This window comes from Camellia sinensis, chromosome 13 (assembly GCF_055761805.1).
Source record: "Camellia sinensis isolate YWXY chromosome 13, ASM5576180v1, whole genome shotgun sequence".
NCBI classification, from domain to species: domain Eukaryota; kingdom Viridiplantae; phylum Streptophyta; class Magnoliopsida; order Ericales; family Theaceae; genus Camellia; species Camellia sinensis.
The window spans coordinates 142,767,977-142,785,624 of NC_138973.1; the positions used below are offsets into that span (position 1 = coordinate 142,767,977).

At 37.3% G+C, this 17,648-nt stretch overlaps 1 protein-coding gene across 23 annotated transcripts in view; it reads right to left on the reverse strand.

Annotated features, from left to right (window-relative positions):
• Window positions 1-1,564: 1,564 nt before the first annotated feature.
• Window positions 1,565-17,648, reverse strand: part of LOC114318161 (agmatine deiminase) — a 55,610-nt gene continuing 39,526 nt past the window's right edge. For 5 of the 23 annotated variants that reach the window (XR_014349728.1, XR_014349726.1, XR_014349729.1 and 2 more), the window contains 2 exons: window positions 5,805-6,751; window positions 5,155-5,705 (listed from right to left, as the gene is read on the reverse strand). Coding sequence is in view for 5 of the 23 variants with exons in the window: in XM_082903696.1 (XP_082759822.1) it covers window positions 6,482-6,814; window positions 11,950-12,086 (470 nt within the window). In the remaining 18 variants the exon portion in view is untranslated. Of the gene's footprint in view, window positions 1,779-2,402; window positions 3,860-5,154; window positions 6,815-11,949; window positions 12,087-17,648 lie in introns of those variants that run through there. The other 18 variants (XR_014349734.1, XM_082903696.1, XR_014349721.1 and 15 more) reach the window with 17 other exon arrangements.

Sequence of the window (17,648 nt, forward strand, 5' to 3'; positions counted from 1 at the left end):
ATATCTAATTCATCCCTTTAATAAATACTTTTCAATTCCTACATTAAAAAAATAAATAAATAAATAAAATTAAAAATACTAAGGTGTCAAGAATATTAGTTTTAGATTGTATATAACAAGAGTTTACAATCTTGGGTTATAAAGATGATAAAGTTAATTAATTAAGGTTATTAATTTATTATACTTATTAATATTATTATATTATTAGATTATATATATATATATATATATTATAAATACAATATATGTTGAAGCGGTTGATTTCGGTCTAATTCGGTATACAAGGTACTTGAACCGATATCAAATCGAAAATTGAAAAAAATCAAATTTAAAAATCACACAAACTAATTCTTGTTAAAAAATAAATTAAGTATAACCGGTTTGGTCGTTTTTTTTAAAAAAATTTTCTTCCATCCTTAATGTAAAATGTGAGAGAATGAGATAGGAGAGAAAAAATGATTGATCGATTTATTAATAAATAAATAAAAAAAGAAGAGAAAGGAAAAGAATTTTAAAATCTTATTAACCAAACATGTTTTTTGATTTTTTTTTATCCAAATATTAATTTTAAAAAGTAAACCAAACGTTTTCTTTGTTTTTGCTCGGTTTGAATGGAAATGCAGTTTCATTAATCACCCTCATTTTCTCTCATAGTACAAGTAATTGGCCTTTCTTTTTTTTTTTTTTTTTTGGGTGAGCATAATTCGGATTGGTTTGGTGGGAGATAAAACTAGGATTAATCTGTTATTTACAGTTTCATAAAAATTAGAACCAAACCAATGTAATCATGGAACCAATTCCAATAAAATCATTTAAAGACAGTTCAACTTGGTTTGGAACAACGGTTTTACATAACATATCCACACAAAAAAAATCATATAACATATTCAAAAAAATTAAACCTATCATAAATTGTTTAACATTAATCTGCCCATGATTTTTTAAAACATAACTTAAACAAACATAATATTTAGTAAATAAACATATTGTTTAACATGTAGCAAACATAAAACTCCCATCAAACAAGCATTTTGTCTTGGCAACAACAATTATAAAACTAAAATTATGCTAAATAATTAAAATAAATAAATAAATAACATTAGGGTTTTGTATATCATATGGTAGGATTGTATGCACAAGGTGTATGGTATGTATATGGTTTAAGTTACATATGGTTTAGTTCATTTCTAATTCAGAACTATGAACTCAAATCTAAAACTGATCTGAAAAGATCAATTCCCTAGTTTTCCAAACCAGAATCAAATCACAAATTCAAAAAATTAGTCAAAACATATCGAATTGGACTAAACTGAACTGGACCGGCCCGAACTAGTTCGGATTATAAATTTTTCGAATTCCTTGACTCACAAGAAAAAGCATATCAAGTATTTGCTTATTTTTGTTGGCAAGTTATGTCTACTGCATTAGCTGGCCAAGAAATGATTTATTTTTGTTGTCAAGTTGTAATGCTCCAACTTTTATTAATCGGATAATATTATCAATTTTCATATTAAGGTCCATTTATGAAATAATAAAATGCAGAAGCAAAACAAAATACATAGGATATTCAAGGTTCCCTCTCGCATAAATACAATGGTACAAGTTTAGTACGGATCATTACAAAATATGCCCTTAGGCTTACATTGAGAATTTCAAAAATGAAATAATTATAATAAAGAGAGTAATAACACATTGGCATTTTCACCGGTGAGTAACAAATCTCGAATCATCAGTAACCTATCTCGTTGAATTCTTGAACGAGACAACAAACTCCACACCTAAAAAATGATTTAAACGATTGAGATGAGCACAAGGTCCAGTAGGGATTTACAATGATGCAAAATAATGAGATCTATAGATATATGTAATTATGAATACTATCAGGTGATATTTAAATAAGTAACGTGCTCTTTTATATCCAAAATAAAACATACATAAATATATACTTTCATTTAAAAATAAATAAAAAGAAGAAAATATTCCACTTGACATTTCAAGGAAAAACTTATTTATTATCTTTTCACCTTATCATTAGCAATTTAAATGAAATGCTTCAATATCTCCTTTACTTTAGAAAGAAGTTTTAAACCAATCAATCACACACTCATACTAATCTTTAACCCAAAAACAATAATTTCACAATCAACTGTCAACTTATTACAATCAATAAAACACCAATTGTACATACCAACATCTAACATATAGACAAGCGATAGCATTCAATTCATTACAAAATTATCTCAATTACACACTTTCAATCTCCAACACAATTTCACCATAGCACACATATCTACACAATCATGCAACCAAGTGACGAACACAACACAATTAACAACCGGCTTCGTTATGTCATTCCAACACAGTTTACCAAGCACTAATTTGGAAGGAAATCTGGAACTTACCTCAAAGTGCCACACTTTACCGGTGGCTAGCCGAAGGGAAAGCAAAACCTTCATATAGTCCAACAATCCACACGCTTTATTGGGCACAAATCGGAAGGAAAGAGAAACCTCTGTTAATACACTACGTTTTACCGGTCACAAGTTGGAAGGAAACATACCGTCTTTTTAAAACTTTAATCCATCAACTCATCATATACATCATCATTTCGATTTGTAAAATTAAATCAACAGCATGTCACATGTATAACCCATTCTACAACAATCAACATTTCCTAGAATTAGACCAACAATCTTATTATCTCATGCATTTCATAATTCAATTTACCAATTCCGCTAACAACCTTCACAACATGAGCCACTTCTACAACAAACATTTTCTTTCTTTCTCAATTCACAAATATTACATAACTCTAAAATCATGAGATTAACCACTCAACTCATTTAACTACTACAAAATCATAAATACATCACATTTTTTTGTGTGATGTATGTTATTTAATCACACGTTTCAAGTTTTATCAAAATGTGATCTTTGGAATCATTTCGATTTGTAAAATTAAATCAACAGAACATCACGCGTACAACTCATTCTACAACAATCAACACTTCCTAGAATTAGACCAACAATCTTATTATCTCATGCATTTCATAATTCAATTTACCAAGTCCGCTACCAACCTTCACAACATGAGCCACTTCTACAGTAACCATTTTCTTTCTTTCTCAGTTCACAAATATTACATTACTCTAAAATCATGAGATTAACCACTTAACTCATTTAACTACTACAAATTATAAATACATCACACATAAAAAAGTGTGATGTATGTTATTTAATCACACAATTCAAGTTTTGTCAAAGTGTGATCTTTGAGAGTGTAACACGTTTTGAATGTCTTGAAAAGATGATTCCATCACACGTTTTGTGTGATAATAATAAATATTCAAATCACATCTTTTAAGTGTGACTAATAACTTTTAGATCACAGATTTTAAGCATGATTAATATCTAATAAAACCTGTGATTAATATTGAGATAAGATCACATATGATATGCATTTCTCATCACAGTTAATGAGTGTGATAAAAAAAATGGTTCAACATAATCAATATTATTTTTGTACGCGCATTTGAAGAATATAATACACACTATATATATATATATATCATTTGAATCACAACCACATATTGAATGAAATAACGTCACATATTTCATAAATGAAAATTGAATGTTCAAAAGTATATACAAAGGAATTAATAACAAGTTTTTAACTGTGATTACATGCATTAAAAAATAAAAAAACCCGAAGAACAAGGTTCTTGAATTCTTTGACCATATTTTGCGTCTCTCCACGCAATTTCTAACTTCAAAAATGAAAACACAAATTAATTCAGAGACCGCTAGTCTTAGAAAAGATAAAGTCGGACCTTTTCTCATCACACCGACTCTTCATCTCCTGCATCAACAGAAAATGAAAAACCACTTTGACTGTTACTAGTATAAAATGTTTGGATTATCATATAGATATGACATATACATAGAATCAACAAATCCAAAATGAAAATCTTCAGCGTATGGCCAAATATTTTAAAGTCATAAAACCAAAATAAAAGCCAACTATTATTTAAATATAGTAAATAAAAGTCAACTATTTTAAAGTCATAAAACCAAAATGAAATCTTGACGTAATTGTGTATTCGTCACCAACTAAATAAATAGTTTATTAGCAATTTAAAGAACGAAAGTTATATCATATTTATATGTTGGATTTCAACTCATATTGTTTAAGACGAAATTAATCCATTCAACTCGCACTTCATCAAGTTCGGTTTCTGTGTAAGTCTTTTTTTCATTAAATTGCAAGAGGTTATTTACAAACAATTAGATAATGAAGATGATGTACAAGTATCATGAATATAAATATAATAATAAAAGTTGGAATTTATCTCACATTTTATTTTTTTAGGATGCTTTGATCTCTAATGAGGTCTTTCATATATCTCATTACATAAAACCCACATTCCACATTTGTGGGCAGCGGAAAGTACATGAAAAGCATTTTCATTATTATTAGAACCTACATATAAAGTGTTATGATCAAGCTGAACAAAATTAAAGAAAATGATATTGATTACGTGAACTACTTTCCACACTAGATTGGTCCTCCTTCTTTGGCATTTAAAGAAAATGGCATTCAAAGCAAATTATAAGGCAGTTATCTTCACTATACAAAAGCTTTTAAGACCAACTTCATAAATGATCTTTTTGCTTCATCTTAACAACTTAACAAGCTTCATTTCAATCAAGCAAGTGCTGATACGATATAGGATATATAATTTTGATTGCCCTTGATATCTTGCCCTAGACCCACTCCATCTCAGAATATTTAATTATGGAGGACCCTTGAACTAAACAATGATTTCCAACCTACTATTTTTGCTGCTTAGCCCAAAATGATTTCTAAAATCCCAAGGGCTCAACACTTTCACAACCTAGATTCGGATAAATTGTCATAGAAAATGAAGGCTCTAAACAACAAATGCATGCCAACAACATTAAAATTAAATACTGATGTGCAACTGAACCTCAATTTAGAACCTCCTATCTTACATGTAATAGGCAGATGATAAACCAACTCATCCTCTTAACAAAGGAATATATTTTAAAATACAAGTAGTGATCTAGTTTAGTTATCTCATGAAACACAAACATCCAAACAAATTGTAGAACCTTGCTAAAATTGTATTAAAAAAAAAAAAAGGCATTTTCATCTCTTCATAAAGACAATTAAAATGAAGATTGATAATCTTTTAAAGCGAGAACAAGCGCTTGCCTCTTGGCATCCCAAACTTGAAAAGGAACATCCAATGAGTCAATGAAATTAAGGGCAATGAAGTAGTTTTTCTAAGATGGTTCTGAATTACGACAATCTTAGATGATTATGTTGGGAAACATGACTGCTGAAACTATAGTGTTTTGTGATAGTATTTGTTCACTGTATCACAGATAACAAGGCAAGCATGATGCATCTCACAGAAAGGGAAACATAAAGATGGATATCAGCATTACATTCATATATCAACATTACATATACAAAACAAAAATATTGTAAGGAAAGAGATCTTATCATCATTTGAACCGGCAGGAGTAGCATAAAGTGCACCAGACCTTTTCCAATTCTCTAACAGCTTCTTGTTGTTATGACTCTGCGCTGGACCACCAGTAACATGACTTTTATGCAAAACAAGTAGTAATCTCTTTGACGGCCTCATTTGATGTAACTGATTTACAATAGAATTAAGCTACAACCAAAAGAAATTATTAAGAACCATATCCATGCGATTCTAACTTTGAGGAAGAGATATATTACTGTTAAAGCTTATGATCAGCAACCCTCTTACCTGGGAAAAGTTGAAATTATGCCTATTAATAAGCCCCACATTTGCACCATCTATAACTGCATCAAATGGATCATGTCGCTGAAGCCACTCTTGAATGAGTGCACCTTCTAAGTTAGTCAGAATGCCATTCTTTTTAAGTATTAATCGCTTGAACCATACACAAGCAGCAAATATGGGCCTTTGACTAAGACATTGAATACATTTTCAACAATACAATTACAAGTACATTGATCATTTTCAAACAAGTCTCTCAGGCCTAGCAGTACCTTGGCAGCCATTAGGAGCAGACTGCAGTCTCAAACCCCACCCTCTACCAAAAAGAGTATATCGACATTTGATAAAATATTCATGTGATAAAGTAACAGAGATATGGAGTAATGCAGTCTACCAACATGTCCACTACTAGACATAAATCATTAAGATATTTATGGACAACAAGATGACAATCTAGTTATTCAAATTCCAAATTTGGAAGTAACATAAAGAAACAAGATAAAAATTATTGACAGCATTGTCCACTAATGTGTAAGAATCAACTATAGGAATCAATTCCAAAATAATATACATCTCAAGTAACTCCATGTGTTGAATTGCGGTATTAATCAATGAAGCATAAAGATAATGTCATACCTGAAACTGCATAAAATCAGCCTCAACTCTTTGGCATACCAAATTGGTCAATGAAGCAGTGAAGTTTTCAGTCTCTTTAGGATCAATATCAATGCTAACAAGCTTCTCTCCACATGATAGGCACACACCCATTTCATCCATTTGCATCCTCGTAACTCTCCAATTCCCATCTCCGAGCCACCCTTGTCCATGCCACCCCCTCCTCCCTTCACAACCTCTTCCCTCACCTTACCCACATCCCAATTCACCTCCCCAACCTCTGCAGCCCTTTCAAACTCAAACCAACGCTCCACAACCCCAGCAGTCTCTTCCGTGACCTGCCTCACCGTGACACACAACCGGTGCAACATTTCATAAAACTCTGTCAGCCTTTTAAAACTCTGGTTGACACACAATTAACTCAGTACTGGCCTATGCATGATGATAGGGCTGGGCATAGAACCCACCCACCGGCACAAACCGCCCGACCCTACCCTACCCGCACCCTTTTGGGCAGCTTCGATGTAGGTAGGTGGGCGGGTGCGGGTCAAATATTCTGCCAAAAATCGGGTTCGGGTTCTGGCCGGGTTGCGGTTCTGACCCTACCCGAACCGCAACCCGCGACCCGCGTATTAATACTTTTTAAAAAAATATATATTTATATATATATATATTTACAAAATAAACCTTATTTATTTATTACTTATTAGGGCAGGCTCTTATTGTTTTTGCCCAGCCCGTCTCTTTCTCTCCTCCCCCCCTTTTCATTACCTTCCTTAGCTAGCAGCAGCCGCTAACCCTAGCAGCAGCAGCAGCGGCGGCGAGGCGAGACGCCGGCGATCGACAGCAGCAGCAGCGGCGGCGAGGCGAGACGCCGGCGATTGGCAGCAGCAAATCAACCGGCGATCCGCAGCAACACAGCCCTGTACGGTTCTCTCTCTCTCTCTCTCTCTCTCTCTCTCTCTTTCATTCGATTGATGGCTCTCTGTTTGATTTGGCAAGCTGATCCATTAGTATTTGTAACATGTCTCTGCTTGATCTGTTTGCCTCAACTTTGGTATCTCTTTGTCCTCAAGAATTTTCTCTTTTCCTTTCTTGAGCAATGGATTCAACCACCAAAATGACAGTCTACTTAAACAAAAACATCTTTTCAATAGTGATTTCAACATTTTATTTTATTTTATTTTTTTGTGGCAATCAAAACAAGCTATAACAAGATTATAAAAAATATCCCCTCCCTTTTTAAAATTATAAAATATAAAAATAAAAATCTTAATTTTAATCTTGTTCCCCACTTTATTTTTTTTAAAAATTTGAATTATTCATGTTGTTCTTTCTTCATTTGTTTTATTTTCGTTTTTCATGACAAAAATAGAGTAAGCTGCTTAATTATTATTTTTTTCTTTTTTGTATTTTTTTTGACAGAGTAATGTGCTCTATATATGCTTTCTTCTTGTATTAATGATGAATTTTCTTGTATGCAAAAAGGGACAGAAATGAATTTACTTTAAAATAAATAATTAATTATTATGTTTCCCTTGTTGGATGTGAAATCCCTCTTGAAAGCTCCAAGGGGAGACAAAAACATCTTTTCAATAGTGATGAAGTTAGACATGTTATTTGACTATTTATCCATAAATTTAATCAAAATGGTATTGGTATGGTATTGTATATGGTTTAGATTCAATTATTATACCATCCATGACTTAATTGTTATCTCATACATTTTTAATTTTTTATTACCAGTTTGAATGGATAAAGATAACAATGCTAGTGTTGAATCTACCGGAAGCCCTATTGTTCCACTAGAATCATCTAATTCTCAAACTAATGTTTCCCCATCTGAATTTAAGCCTCCTAAACCCCCGAACAAAAGAAAGAGTGAGAGTAGTGGTGGGAGAGCACCATCCTCGGTTTGGGACCATTTTGATAAGGTTATAGGAGAAGATGGGAAACGTAGAGCAGTGTGTAAGTATTGTTATAAAGAGTATATGGCCGATTCTAGGACTCATGGGACTAGTAATTTGAGAAGTCATACCCCTAATTGCAAACAATTTCCAAACAATGATAAAGATGGGCAACAAACATTGAGTTTTAAACCAAAACAAAATGCCGAAGAGGGTGTTGAGGTTGTGGCAACAAGTTTTAGTTTTGATGCTTGTAAAAGGGCTCTTGCCGAGATGGTGATTATTGATGAGTTACCTTTTCGATTTGTGGAGGGAGTTGGGTTTAAAAGATTTTGTAATGTTGCCGTTTCTAAATTCACACCAATCCCATCTCGTCATACCATAGCAAGAGAGGTGACAAACATATTCAACAACGAGAGGGATAAATTGAGGAGGTTAATGAAGGGTCGTAGAATTTGTTTCACTACGGACACTTGGACTTCTATTCAAAATTTGTGTTACATGTGTCTAACGGCTCATTTCATTGATGATAATTGGAAACTACAAAAAAGAATCATAAACTTCCAACAAGTTGAAGATCACAAGGGGGAAACTTTGGGTAGAAAAATTGAGTTATGCTTGCTTGAGTGGAACATCGATAGTATCTTCACTGTAACTGTTGATAATGCTAGTTCCAACAATCTTACCATTCAATACTTGAGAAGGAATACCAAAGATTGGAAGGGAACCATTTTGGAGCATGAGTTTTTGCCTATGCGGTGTTGTGCACATATTCTAAACCTTGTTGTGAGTGATGGATTGAAGGAAATGGATGATTCTATTGCAAATATTAGACTTGCGGTTAGGTATGTGAGGTCTTCTCCTAATCGGCAAGATGCTTTTAAGAAGTGTGCGGCCTATCTAAAACTTGTGACTACTGCTCTTGTATGCCTAGATGTACCAACAAGGTGGAATTCCACATATTTAATGTTGGAGGCCGCTGAAAAGTTTGAGAAGGCTTTTAACCGTTTGAAGTATGAAGACTCCAATTTTGAAACTTGCTTCAAGGATGTTGATGGTGGGATTAGGAGGATTCCAAATGAGGAGGATTGGAAAAAATGTAGGTTGTTTGTGAGATTTTTAAAACTATTCTACCTTGCAACAAAGAAATTTTCCGGGTCCCTTTTTGTTACTTCCAATGCATTTTATAAAGAGATGTTTAAAATTGAAAGCACAATTAATCAATTAATTTTGGACAATGATGATGTTTTGTGCACAATGGCTATGAGTATGAAGCAAAAGTTCAACAAATATTGGGGGGATGGAAATAAGATTAATTTGTTGTTGTATGTTGCTGTTGCCCTTGATCCTACAAAAAAGAAAGCATACTTGGAGTTTTGTTTTACAAATATATTTCATGGAGATAAGAGGAAGGTGGATGAGATGGTGAACAAAATTATTTCTTGTTTGACTCGTTTGTACAACAATTATGCCACAATTTATTCATCAAATGAGAGTGTCTCGAGGGTGACTGAAGTGGAGACAATGGTGATTGATGAGGATGATTTGGATTCTCAAATGGAGTCCCAATTTAATTCATATTTGGAAGGGCGCTTCACTAGTGGAAGCAGGTCGGAATTAGACAAGTACTTGGGCGAGGTTGAACATTTTGCAAAAAATCAGACATTTGAGATATTGGAATATTGGAAGAATAATGCAACAAAGAATAGAGTGTTATCTCAAATAGCAAAGGATGTGTTGGCCATGCCCATTTCTACCGTTGCTTCGGAGTCGGCTTTCAGTACCGGGGGACGTATCCTTGATCCATTCCGTAGTTCACTTGCCCCTTCCATGGTTGAAGCTCTTGTATGCACACAAAATTGGCTTAAAAGCAACCTTCCAATTTCTCTTCAAAAAGCAATGGATGATGTGGAGGAATTTGAGCAATACGACTCGAGTAATATGTGAATATCTCTTCATTTTTAATTCTATTATTATTTTTACTATGCAAGTTTATTTATCTTCTCTTGTTGACTCATGCTTTTAGGTACTTTGGAGCCATGTTCATTTTCAACCCCAAAGTCTAATGTAGATGCTATAATTGAACTTTAATGTTCATTTGGCTCATGTGTGAGATTTTTCTAATTAGTTGAGATCAGATTAATGTTTATTTATTTATATCTATTTATTTATATTTATTCATTTGGCTCATTGGAAATTTTTTTGGCAGATTGTTGGATGAGATTGGACATTGGACATTGGACCTAAAGAGTTTACGGAAGCCTTGGATACCACCTTTTGAAATTATTTTGGATGAAGTTTGTAGACAATGTTATTTTAGTTTGTAACTAATTTTTATTATTATTTTTTTTATTTTGGATGAATGTAAAATTTATTGGAGCACTAAATTTTAGGTAAGCTTTAGATTTTGGATGGATGGATGGATGGATGGATGAAAACTAATTTATTTTAGTTTCTAACTAGTTATTATTATTATTTGTACATTTCGGATGAATGTAAAACTTAGGTAAACTTTGGATTATGGATGGATGGAGATAACTAGTTATTATTATTATTATTTTTACATTTTGGATGAATGTAAAACTTAGGTAAACTTTGGATTATGGATGGATGGAGATAACTAGTTATTATTATTATTTTTGCATTTTGGATGAATGTAAAATTTAGGTAAGTTTTGGATTATGGATGGATGGAGATTGATTTTAGTGTGAATTTTAATGTTGTTTTAGTTTGTAATTAGTTTTATCAATTATTTTTGTATTTTGAAAGAATGTAAAATTTATTATATCATTATATGGGCATTTATGTTATAATGAAATTTAATTTATAACTTTTCCATAAAAAAAAAAAGTGCTTAAAAAGTAGCCCAACATGTCAAATTTGTTCAAATTAATATCATAACTAAGCCCAATTAAAAAAAAAACCCAAACCACAAACCGAACCGCACCCGCCCGCACAACCAACTGACCCACCCGCACAAACTGCGAACCGCACTGCGGGCGGTTGCGGGTCTGTTTTCTTCAACCCGCACGTGTGCGGGTCGGGTCAGTTTTGACCCGCACCTGGCCAAAACCAATCCGCGACCAGCCCTACATGATGATAGGAATAATATGTATGGTTTAATAAAACTAACAATTCAAGTCCAAGCACTTTGATGCCACATTGCACTGGATCGCCATACAATCACCAAAAAAACAAAAAAAATTGATACCCCTAGTAAAGCACCCAAAACCCTTGTTAATCACCGTTTGTGGCCCACATGCTAACCAATAAGAGATTTTATATCAATACAGATAACTTAGGCAAATTCCCAGCAAAAGAGTCAACGCCCCAAAAAAATTCCCAGCAAAGAGATTTCGTTACAGTTCTTAAAGTCAATTGTTTATAATTTTAGTATGTCGAAAAAAACTGAAAATTGTTCCCATTCTCAAACAAAATCAATGTCAACATGCAGATTAAAAAACAATCGCAAACCCTATAAACAAAATGATAAGGAAATAAATTATTTTCCACCTAATAAATGAAAACCCATAAATAAACTGATGAAGATCGATATTCCGTTGATAAAGGTCTAGCTTTTGCAAGATGAAACCCAAAAAAAAAAAAAAAAAAAAAACCCCTAAAATTACCTTTGAAATTGGGCGGATCAAATTTGAGAGCGAGGTCGTACGATCTCGATTTGGAATTAATTGGATCAACCGAATGTGTTGCAAAGGCGAACCTGATTCGATCACCATCGGCTGTCTCGCCGGCCGATCACTGATTGCTAGAGAGAGAGAAGAAAGAACGAGAGAGTGAGTGATAGAGAGCGAAAGGCTGCATTTAGGCCAATTTCCTGATTATGCCATTTTCAAAATTTTAGTCACAGTCTAGGGTGTCTTTTTCTTCTTTATTCCCATTATCGGTGAGACGGCTTTAGCAAAGCCGTTCTCAAGAACACGACTTTACCAATGTCGTTTTTAGTGAATAAAAAATTTTAAAAAATAGTTCAATGCAAATGACTTTTGAAAAGTTATTTTTACTTAAATTATAATTAAATTTGAGTAAATTAAAAATTGATTTACTTTTGACTTAGTTTTCTAACCGGGAGTCCCATGCGAGTTCCGTAAGTTTCCACTACTCACGTTGGTCCCTCCCTAGGTGTTTAAGGTGTTCTCCGGACCTTTTCTTGACTGTCATACGATTTTGGCCCCCCGATGGACTATTTTCAAGCTTAGGTGCGAGAAAAGTGCCGTTTCGGACTTAGTTTTCAAACCGGGAGTCCCGTGCTAGTTCCGTAAATTTTCAAAAGTTACATTGGTCCCTCCCGGGGTGTTTGACGTGTTCCCCGGGCCTTCTCGTGACTGTTACACGATTTTAACCCCCGACGGCTTATTTTCAAGAAGTGTCAAAAAAGTGTATTTTTTGATTTAGTTCTCACACCGAGAGTCCCGTGCTAGTTCCGTAAGCCTCCGAAACTTACCTTGGACCCTCCCGAGGTGTTTGGGGCATTTCCTGGTCCTTCTCGTGACTGTTACACGGTTTTGGCCCCCCCGGTGTCCTATTTCCAAGCCTAAGTGTGGAAAAAGTGTCGCTTTCCAACTTAGTTTTCAAACCGGGAGTTCCGTGCTATTTCCGTAAGTTTTCACAACTCACGTTGGTCATTCCCGAGGTGTTTGAGGTGTTCCTGGCCCTTCTTGTGACTGTTACATGATTTTGGCCCCCGATGGCCTACTTCCAAGCTTAAGTGTTAGAAAAGTGTATTTTCCTAGTTTTCAAATTGTGAGTCCCGTGCTTAGTCGTTAAGTTTTCACAACTCAAATTGGTCCCTCTTGAGATGTTCGAGGTGTTTCCCGGGCCTTCTCGTGATTGTTACACGATTTCGGCCCGCCCAGGCCTACCCTCAAGCTTAAGTGTGAAAAAAGTACATTTTCCGACCTAGTTTTCAAACCGGAAATCCCGCGCTAGTTCCGTAAGTTTCCACAACTTACATTGGTTTCTCCCGAGGTTGTGGAGGTGTTACACGGGCCTTCTCGGGACTGTTACAGGATTTTGCGGGGCCCCCGATGGCCTATTTTCAAACTTATGTGTTTAGGAAGTGCATTTTTTGACTTAGTTTTCAAACCGAGAGTCCCATGCGAGTTCCGTAAGTTTTCACGACTCACGTTGGTCCCTCCCTAGGTGTTTGAGGTGTTCCCCAGACCTTCTCTTGACTGTCACACGATTTTGGCCCCCCGATGGACTATTTTCAAGCTTAGGTGCGAGAAAAGTGCCGTTTCGGACCTAGTTTTCAAACCAGGAGTCCCGTACTAGTTCTGTAAGTTTTCACAACTTACATTGGTCCCTCCCGAGGTGTTTGGGGCATTTCCCGGTTCTTCTCGTGACTGTTACACGGTTTTGGCCCCCCCGGTGTCCTATTTCCAAGCTTTAGTGTGGAAAAAGTGTTTCTTTCCAACTTAGTTTTCAAACCGGGACTCCCGTGCTAGTTCCGTAAGTTTTCACAACTTGCGCTGGTCACTCCCGAGGTGTTTGAGGTGTTCCCGACCCTTCTTGAGACTGTTACATGATTTTGGCCCTCCGATGGCCTACTTCCAAGCTTAAGTGTTAGAAAAGTATATTTTCCGACCTAGTTTTCAAATCGGGAGTCCCGTGCCTGTTCATTAAGTTTTCACAACTCAAATTGGTCCCTCCTTAGATGTTCAAGGTGTTCCCCGGGTCTTCTTGTGATTGTTACACGATTTCGGCCCACCGAGGCCTATTCTCAAGCTTAAGTGTGAAAAAAGTACCTTTTCCGACTTAGTTTTCAAACCGGAAGTCTCGCGCAAGTTCCGTAAGTTTCCACAATTTGCATTGGTTTCTCCCGAAGTGTTGGAGGTGTTTCACGGGCCTTCTCGGGACTGTTACAGGATTTTGCGGGGCCCCCGATGGCCTATTTTCAAACTTAAGTGTTTAGGAAGTACAGTTTTTGACTTAGTTTTCAAATCGGGAGTCCCATGGGAGCTCCGTAAGTTTCCATAGCTCACGTTGGTCCCTTCCTAGGTGTTTGAGGTGTTCCCCGGACTTTCTCTTGACTGTCACACGATTTTGGCCCCCTGATGGACTATTTTCAAGCTTAGGTGTGAGAAAAGTGTCGTTTCGGACTTAGTTTTCAAATCGGGAGTCCCGTGCTAGTTCCGTAAGTTTTCACAACTTACATTGGTCCCTCCCGGGGTGTTTGACGTGTTCCCCGGGCCTTCTCGTGACTGTTACACGATTTTGGCCTCCGACGGCTTATTTTCAAGCTTAGTGTGAAAAAAGTGCATTTTTGATTTAGTTCTTACACCGAGAGTCCCGTGCTAGTTCCGTAAGTCTCCGCAACTTACCTTGGACCCTCCCGAGGTGTTTAAGGCATTTTCCGGTTCTTCTCGTGATTGTTACACGGTTTTGGCTCCCTTGGTGTCATATTTTCAAGCTTTAGTGTGGAAAAAGTGACTATTTCCAACTTAGTTTTCAAACCGGGAGTCCCGTGCTAGTTCCGTAAGTTTTCACAACTCGCGTTTGGTCAATCCCGAGGTGTTTGAGGTGTTCCCGACCCTCCTTGCGACTGTTACATGATTTTGGCCCCCCGATGGCCTACTTCCAAGTTTAAGTGTTAGAAAAGTGTATTTTTCGACCTAGTTTTCAAATCGGGAGTCCCGTGCCGGTTCGTTAAGTTTTCACAACTCAAATTGGTCCCTTCTAAGATGTTCGAGGTGTTCCGTAGGCCTTCTCGTGATTGTTACACGATTTCGGCCCGCTGAGGCCAATTCTCAAGCTTAAGTCTGAAAAAAGTACATTTTCCGACCTAGTTTTCAAACCGGAAGTCCCGTGCTAGTTCCGTAAGTTTCCACAACTTGCATTGGTTTCTCCCGAGGTGTTGGAGGTGTTCCACCGGCCTTCTCGGGACTGTTACAGGATTTTGGGGGCCCCCGATGGCCTATTTTTAAACGTAAGTGTTTAGGAAGTGCATTTTTTGACTTAGTTTTCAAACCGGGAGTCCCATGCGAGTTCTGTAAGTTTTCACGACTCACGTTGGTCCCTTCGTAGATGTTTGAGGTGTTCCCCGGATCTTCTCTTGACTGTCACACGATTTTGGCCCCCCGATGGACTATTTTCAAGCTTAGGTGCGAGAAAAGTGTCGTTTCGGACTTAGTTTTTAAACCGAGAGTCCAGTGCTAGTTCCGTAAGTTTTCACAACTTACATTGGTCCCTCCCGGGGTGTTTGACGTGTTCCCCGGGCCTTCTCGTGATTGTTACATGATTTTGGCCCCCGACGGCTTATTTTCATGCTTAAGTGTAAAAAAAGTGCATTTTTTTATTTAGTTCTTAGACCGAGAGTCCCGTGCTAGTTCCGTAAGTCTCCGCAACTTACCTTGGACCCTCTCGTGGTGTTTGGGACATTTCTCGGTCCTTCTCGTGCTGTTACACGGTTTTGGCCCCCCCTGGTGTCCTATTTCTAAGCTTAAATGTTGAAAAAGTGTCTCTTTTCAACTTAGTTTTCAAACCAAGAGTCCCGTGCTAGTTCCGTAAGTTTTCACAGTTCGTGTTGGTCACTCTCGAGGTGTTTGAGGTGTTCCTGGCCCTTCTTGCGACTGTTACATGATTTTGGCCCCCTGATGGCCTACTTCCAAGCTTAAGTGTTAGAAAAGTTTATTTTCTGACCTAGTTTTCAAATCGGGAGTCCCGCGCTTGTTCGTTAAGTTTTCACAACTCAAATTGGTCCCTCCTGAGATGCTCGAGGTGTTTCCCGATTCGAGCCCCGTCTTCTCCCACAAGTCTCTCGTCCCTTGGCAGTCGTGTGTGACAAGTTTCGTGCTAATCCGACCTCGTTTGGTGATTTTGGGGCGTCAACACCTCTAATTCAAGTTTTTTAAGGAACAAGTTTGCCTAGAGTGAAATCTGGCTCTGACTCCTAAACCGGGAACCCGATTGGAGTCCCGTCTTCTCCCACAAGTTTCTCGTGCCTAGGCGGTCGTGTGCGCTAAGTTTCGTGCCAAACCGACGCCGTTTGGTGATTTTGGGGCGTCAATACCTTGAATTCAAAATTTCTTAAGTAACTAGTTTGCCTATAGTGAAATCCGACTCTAACTCCCAAACCGGGAACCTGGTTGGAGTCCCGTCTTCTGCCAGAAGTCTCTCGTGCCTAGGCGGTCGTGTGTGCCAACTTTCGTGCCAAACCGACGCCGTTTGGTGATTTTGGGGAGTCAACACCTCGAATTCAAATTTCTTAAGGAACTAGTTTGCTTAGACCGAAATCCGACTCTAACTCCGAAACCGGGAACCCGATTCGAGCCCCGTCTTTTCTCACAAGTCTCTCATGCCTAGGCGGTCGTGTGTGCCAAGTTTCGTGCTAATCCGACCCCGTTTGATGATTTTGGGGCGTCAACACCTCAAATTCAAGTTTTTTAAGGAATTAGTTTGCCTGGAGTGAAATCTAGCTCTGACTCCCAAACCAGGAACCTGATTGGAGTCCCGTCTTCTCACACAAGTTTCTCGTGCCTAGGCGGTTGTGTGTGCCAAGTTTCGTTCCAAACCGACGCCGTTTGGTGATTTTGGGGCGTCAACAAATTTCTTAAGGAACTCGTTTGAGTAGAGAGAAATCCGGCTCTAACTCCCAAACCAGGAACCCGATTGGAGTCCCGTCTTCTCACACAAGTTTCTCGTGCCTAGGCGGTCGTGTGTGCCATGTTCGTGCCAAACCGACGCCTTTTGGTGATTTTGGGGCGTCAATATCTCGAATTCAAGTTTCTTAAGTAACTAGTTTGCCTAGAGTGAAATCCGGCTCCAACTTCCCAACCGGGAACCCGATTCGAGCCCCGTCTTCTCCTACAAATCTCTTGTGCCTAGGCGGTCGTGTATGCCAAGTTTCGTACCGATCCGACCCCATTTTGCGATTTTGGGGCGTCAACACCTCGAATTGAAGTTTCTTAAGGAACTAGTTTGTTTAGATTGAAATTCGGCTCTAACTCCCAAACCGGAAACCCGATTGGAGTCTCATCTTTTCCCATAAATTTCTCGTGCCTAGGAGGTCGTGTGTGCCAAGTTTGGTCCCAAATTGACACCATTTGGTGATTTTGTGTCATCTACACCTCGAATTCAAATTTCTTAAGGATAGACGAGAATCCGGTTCTAACTCCCAAACCGGGGACCAAATTCGAGCCTCATCTTCTCCCTCAAGTCTCTCCTGCCTACGTGGTCGTCTGTGCCAAGTTTCGTGCCAATTCGACCCCGTTTGGTGATTTTGGGGCGTTAACACCTCGAATTCAAGTTTCTTAAGGAACTAGTTTGCCTAGAGTAAAATTCGGCTCTAACTCCCAAGCTGGGAACCTGG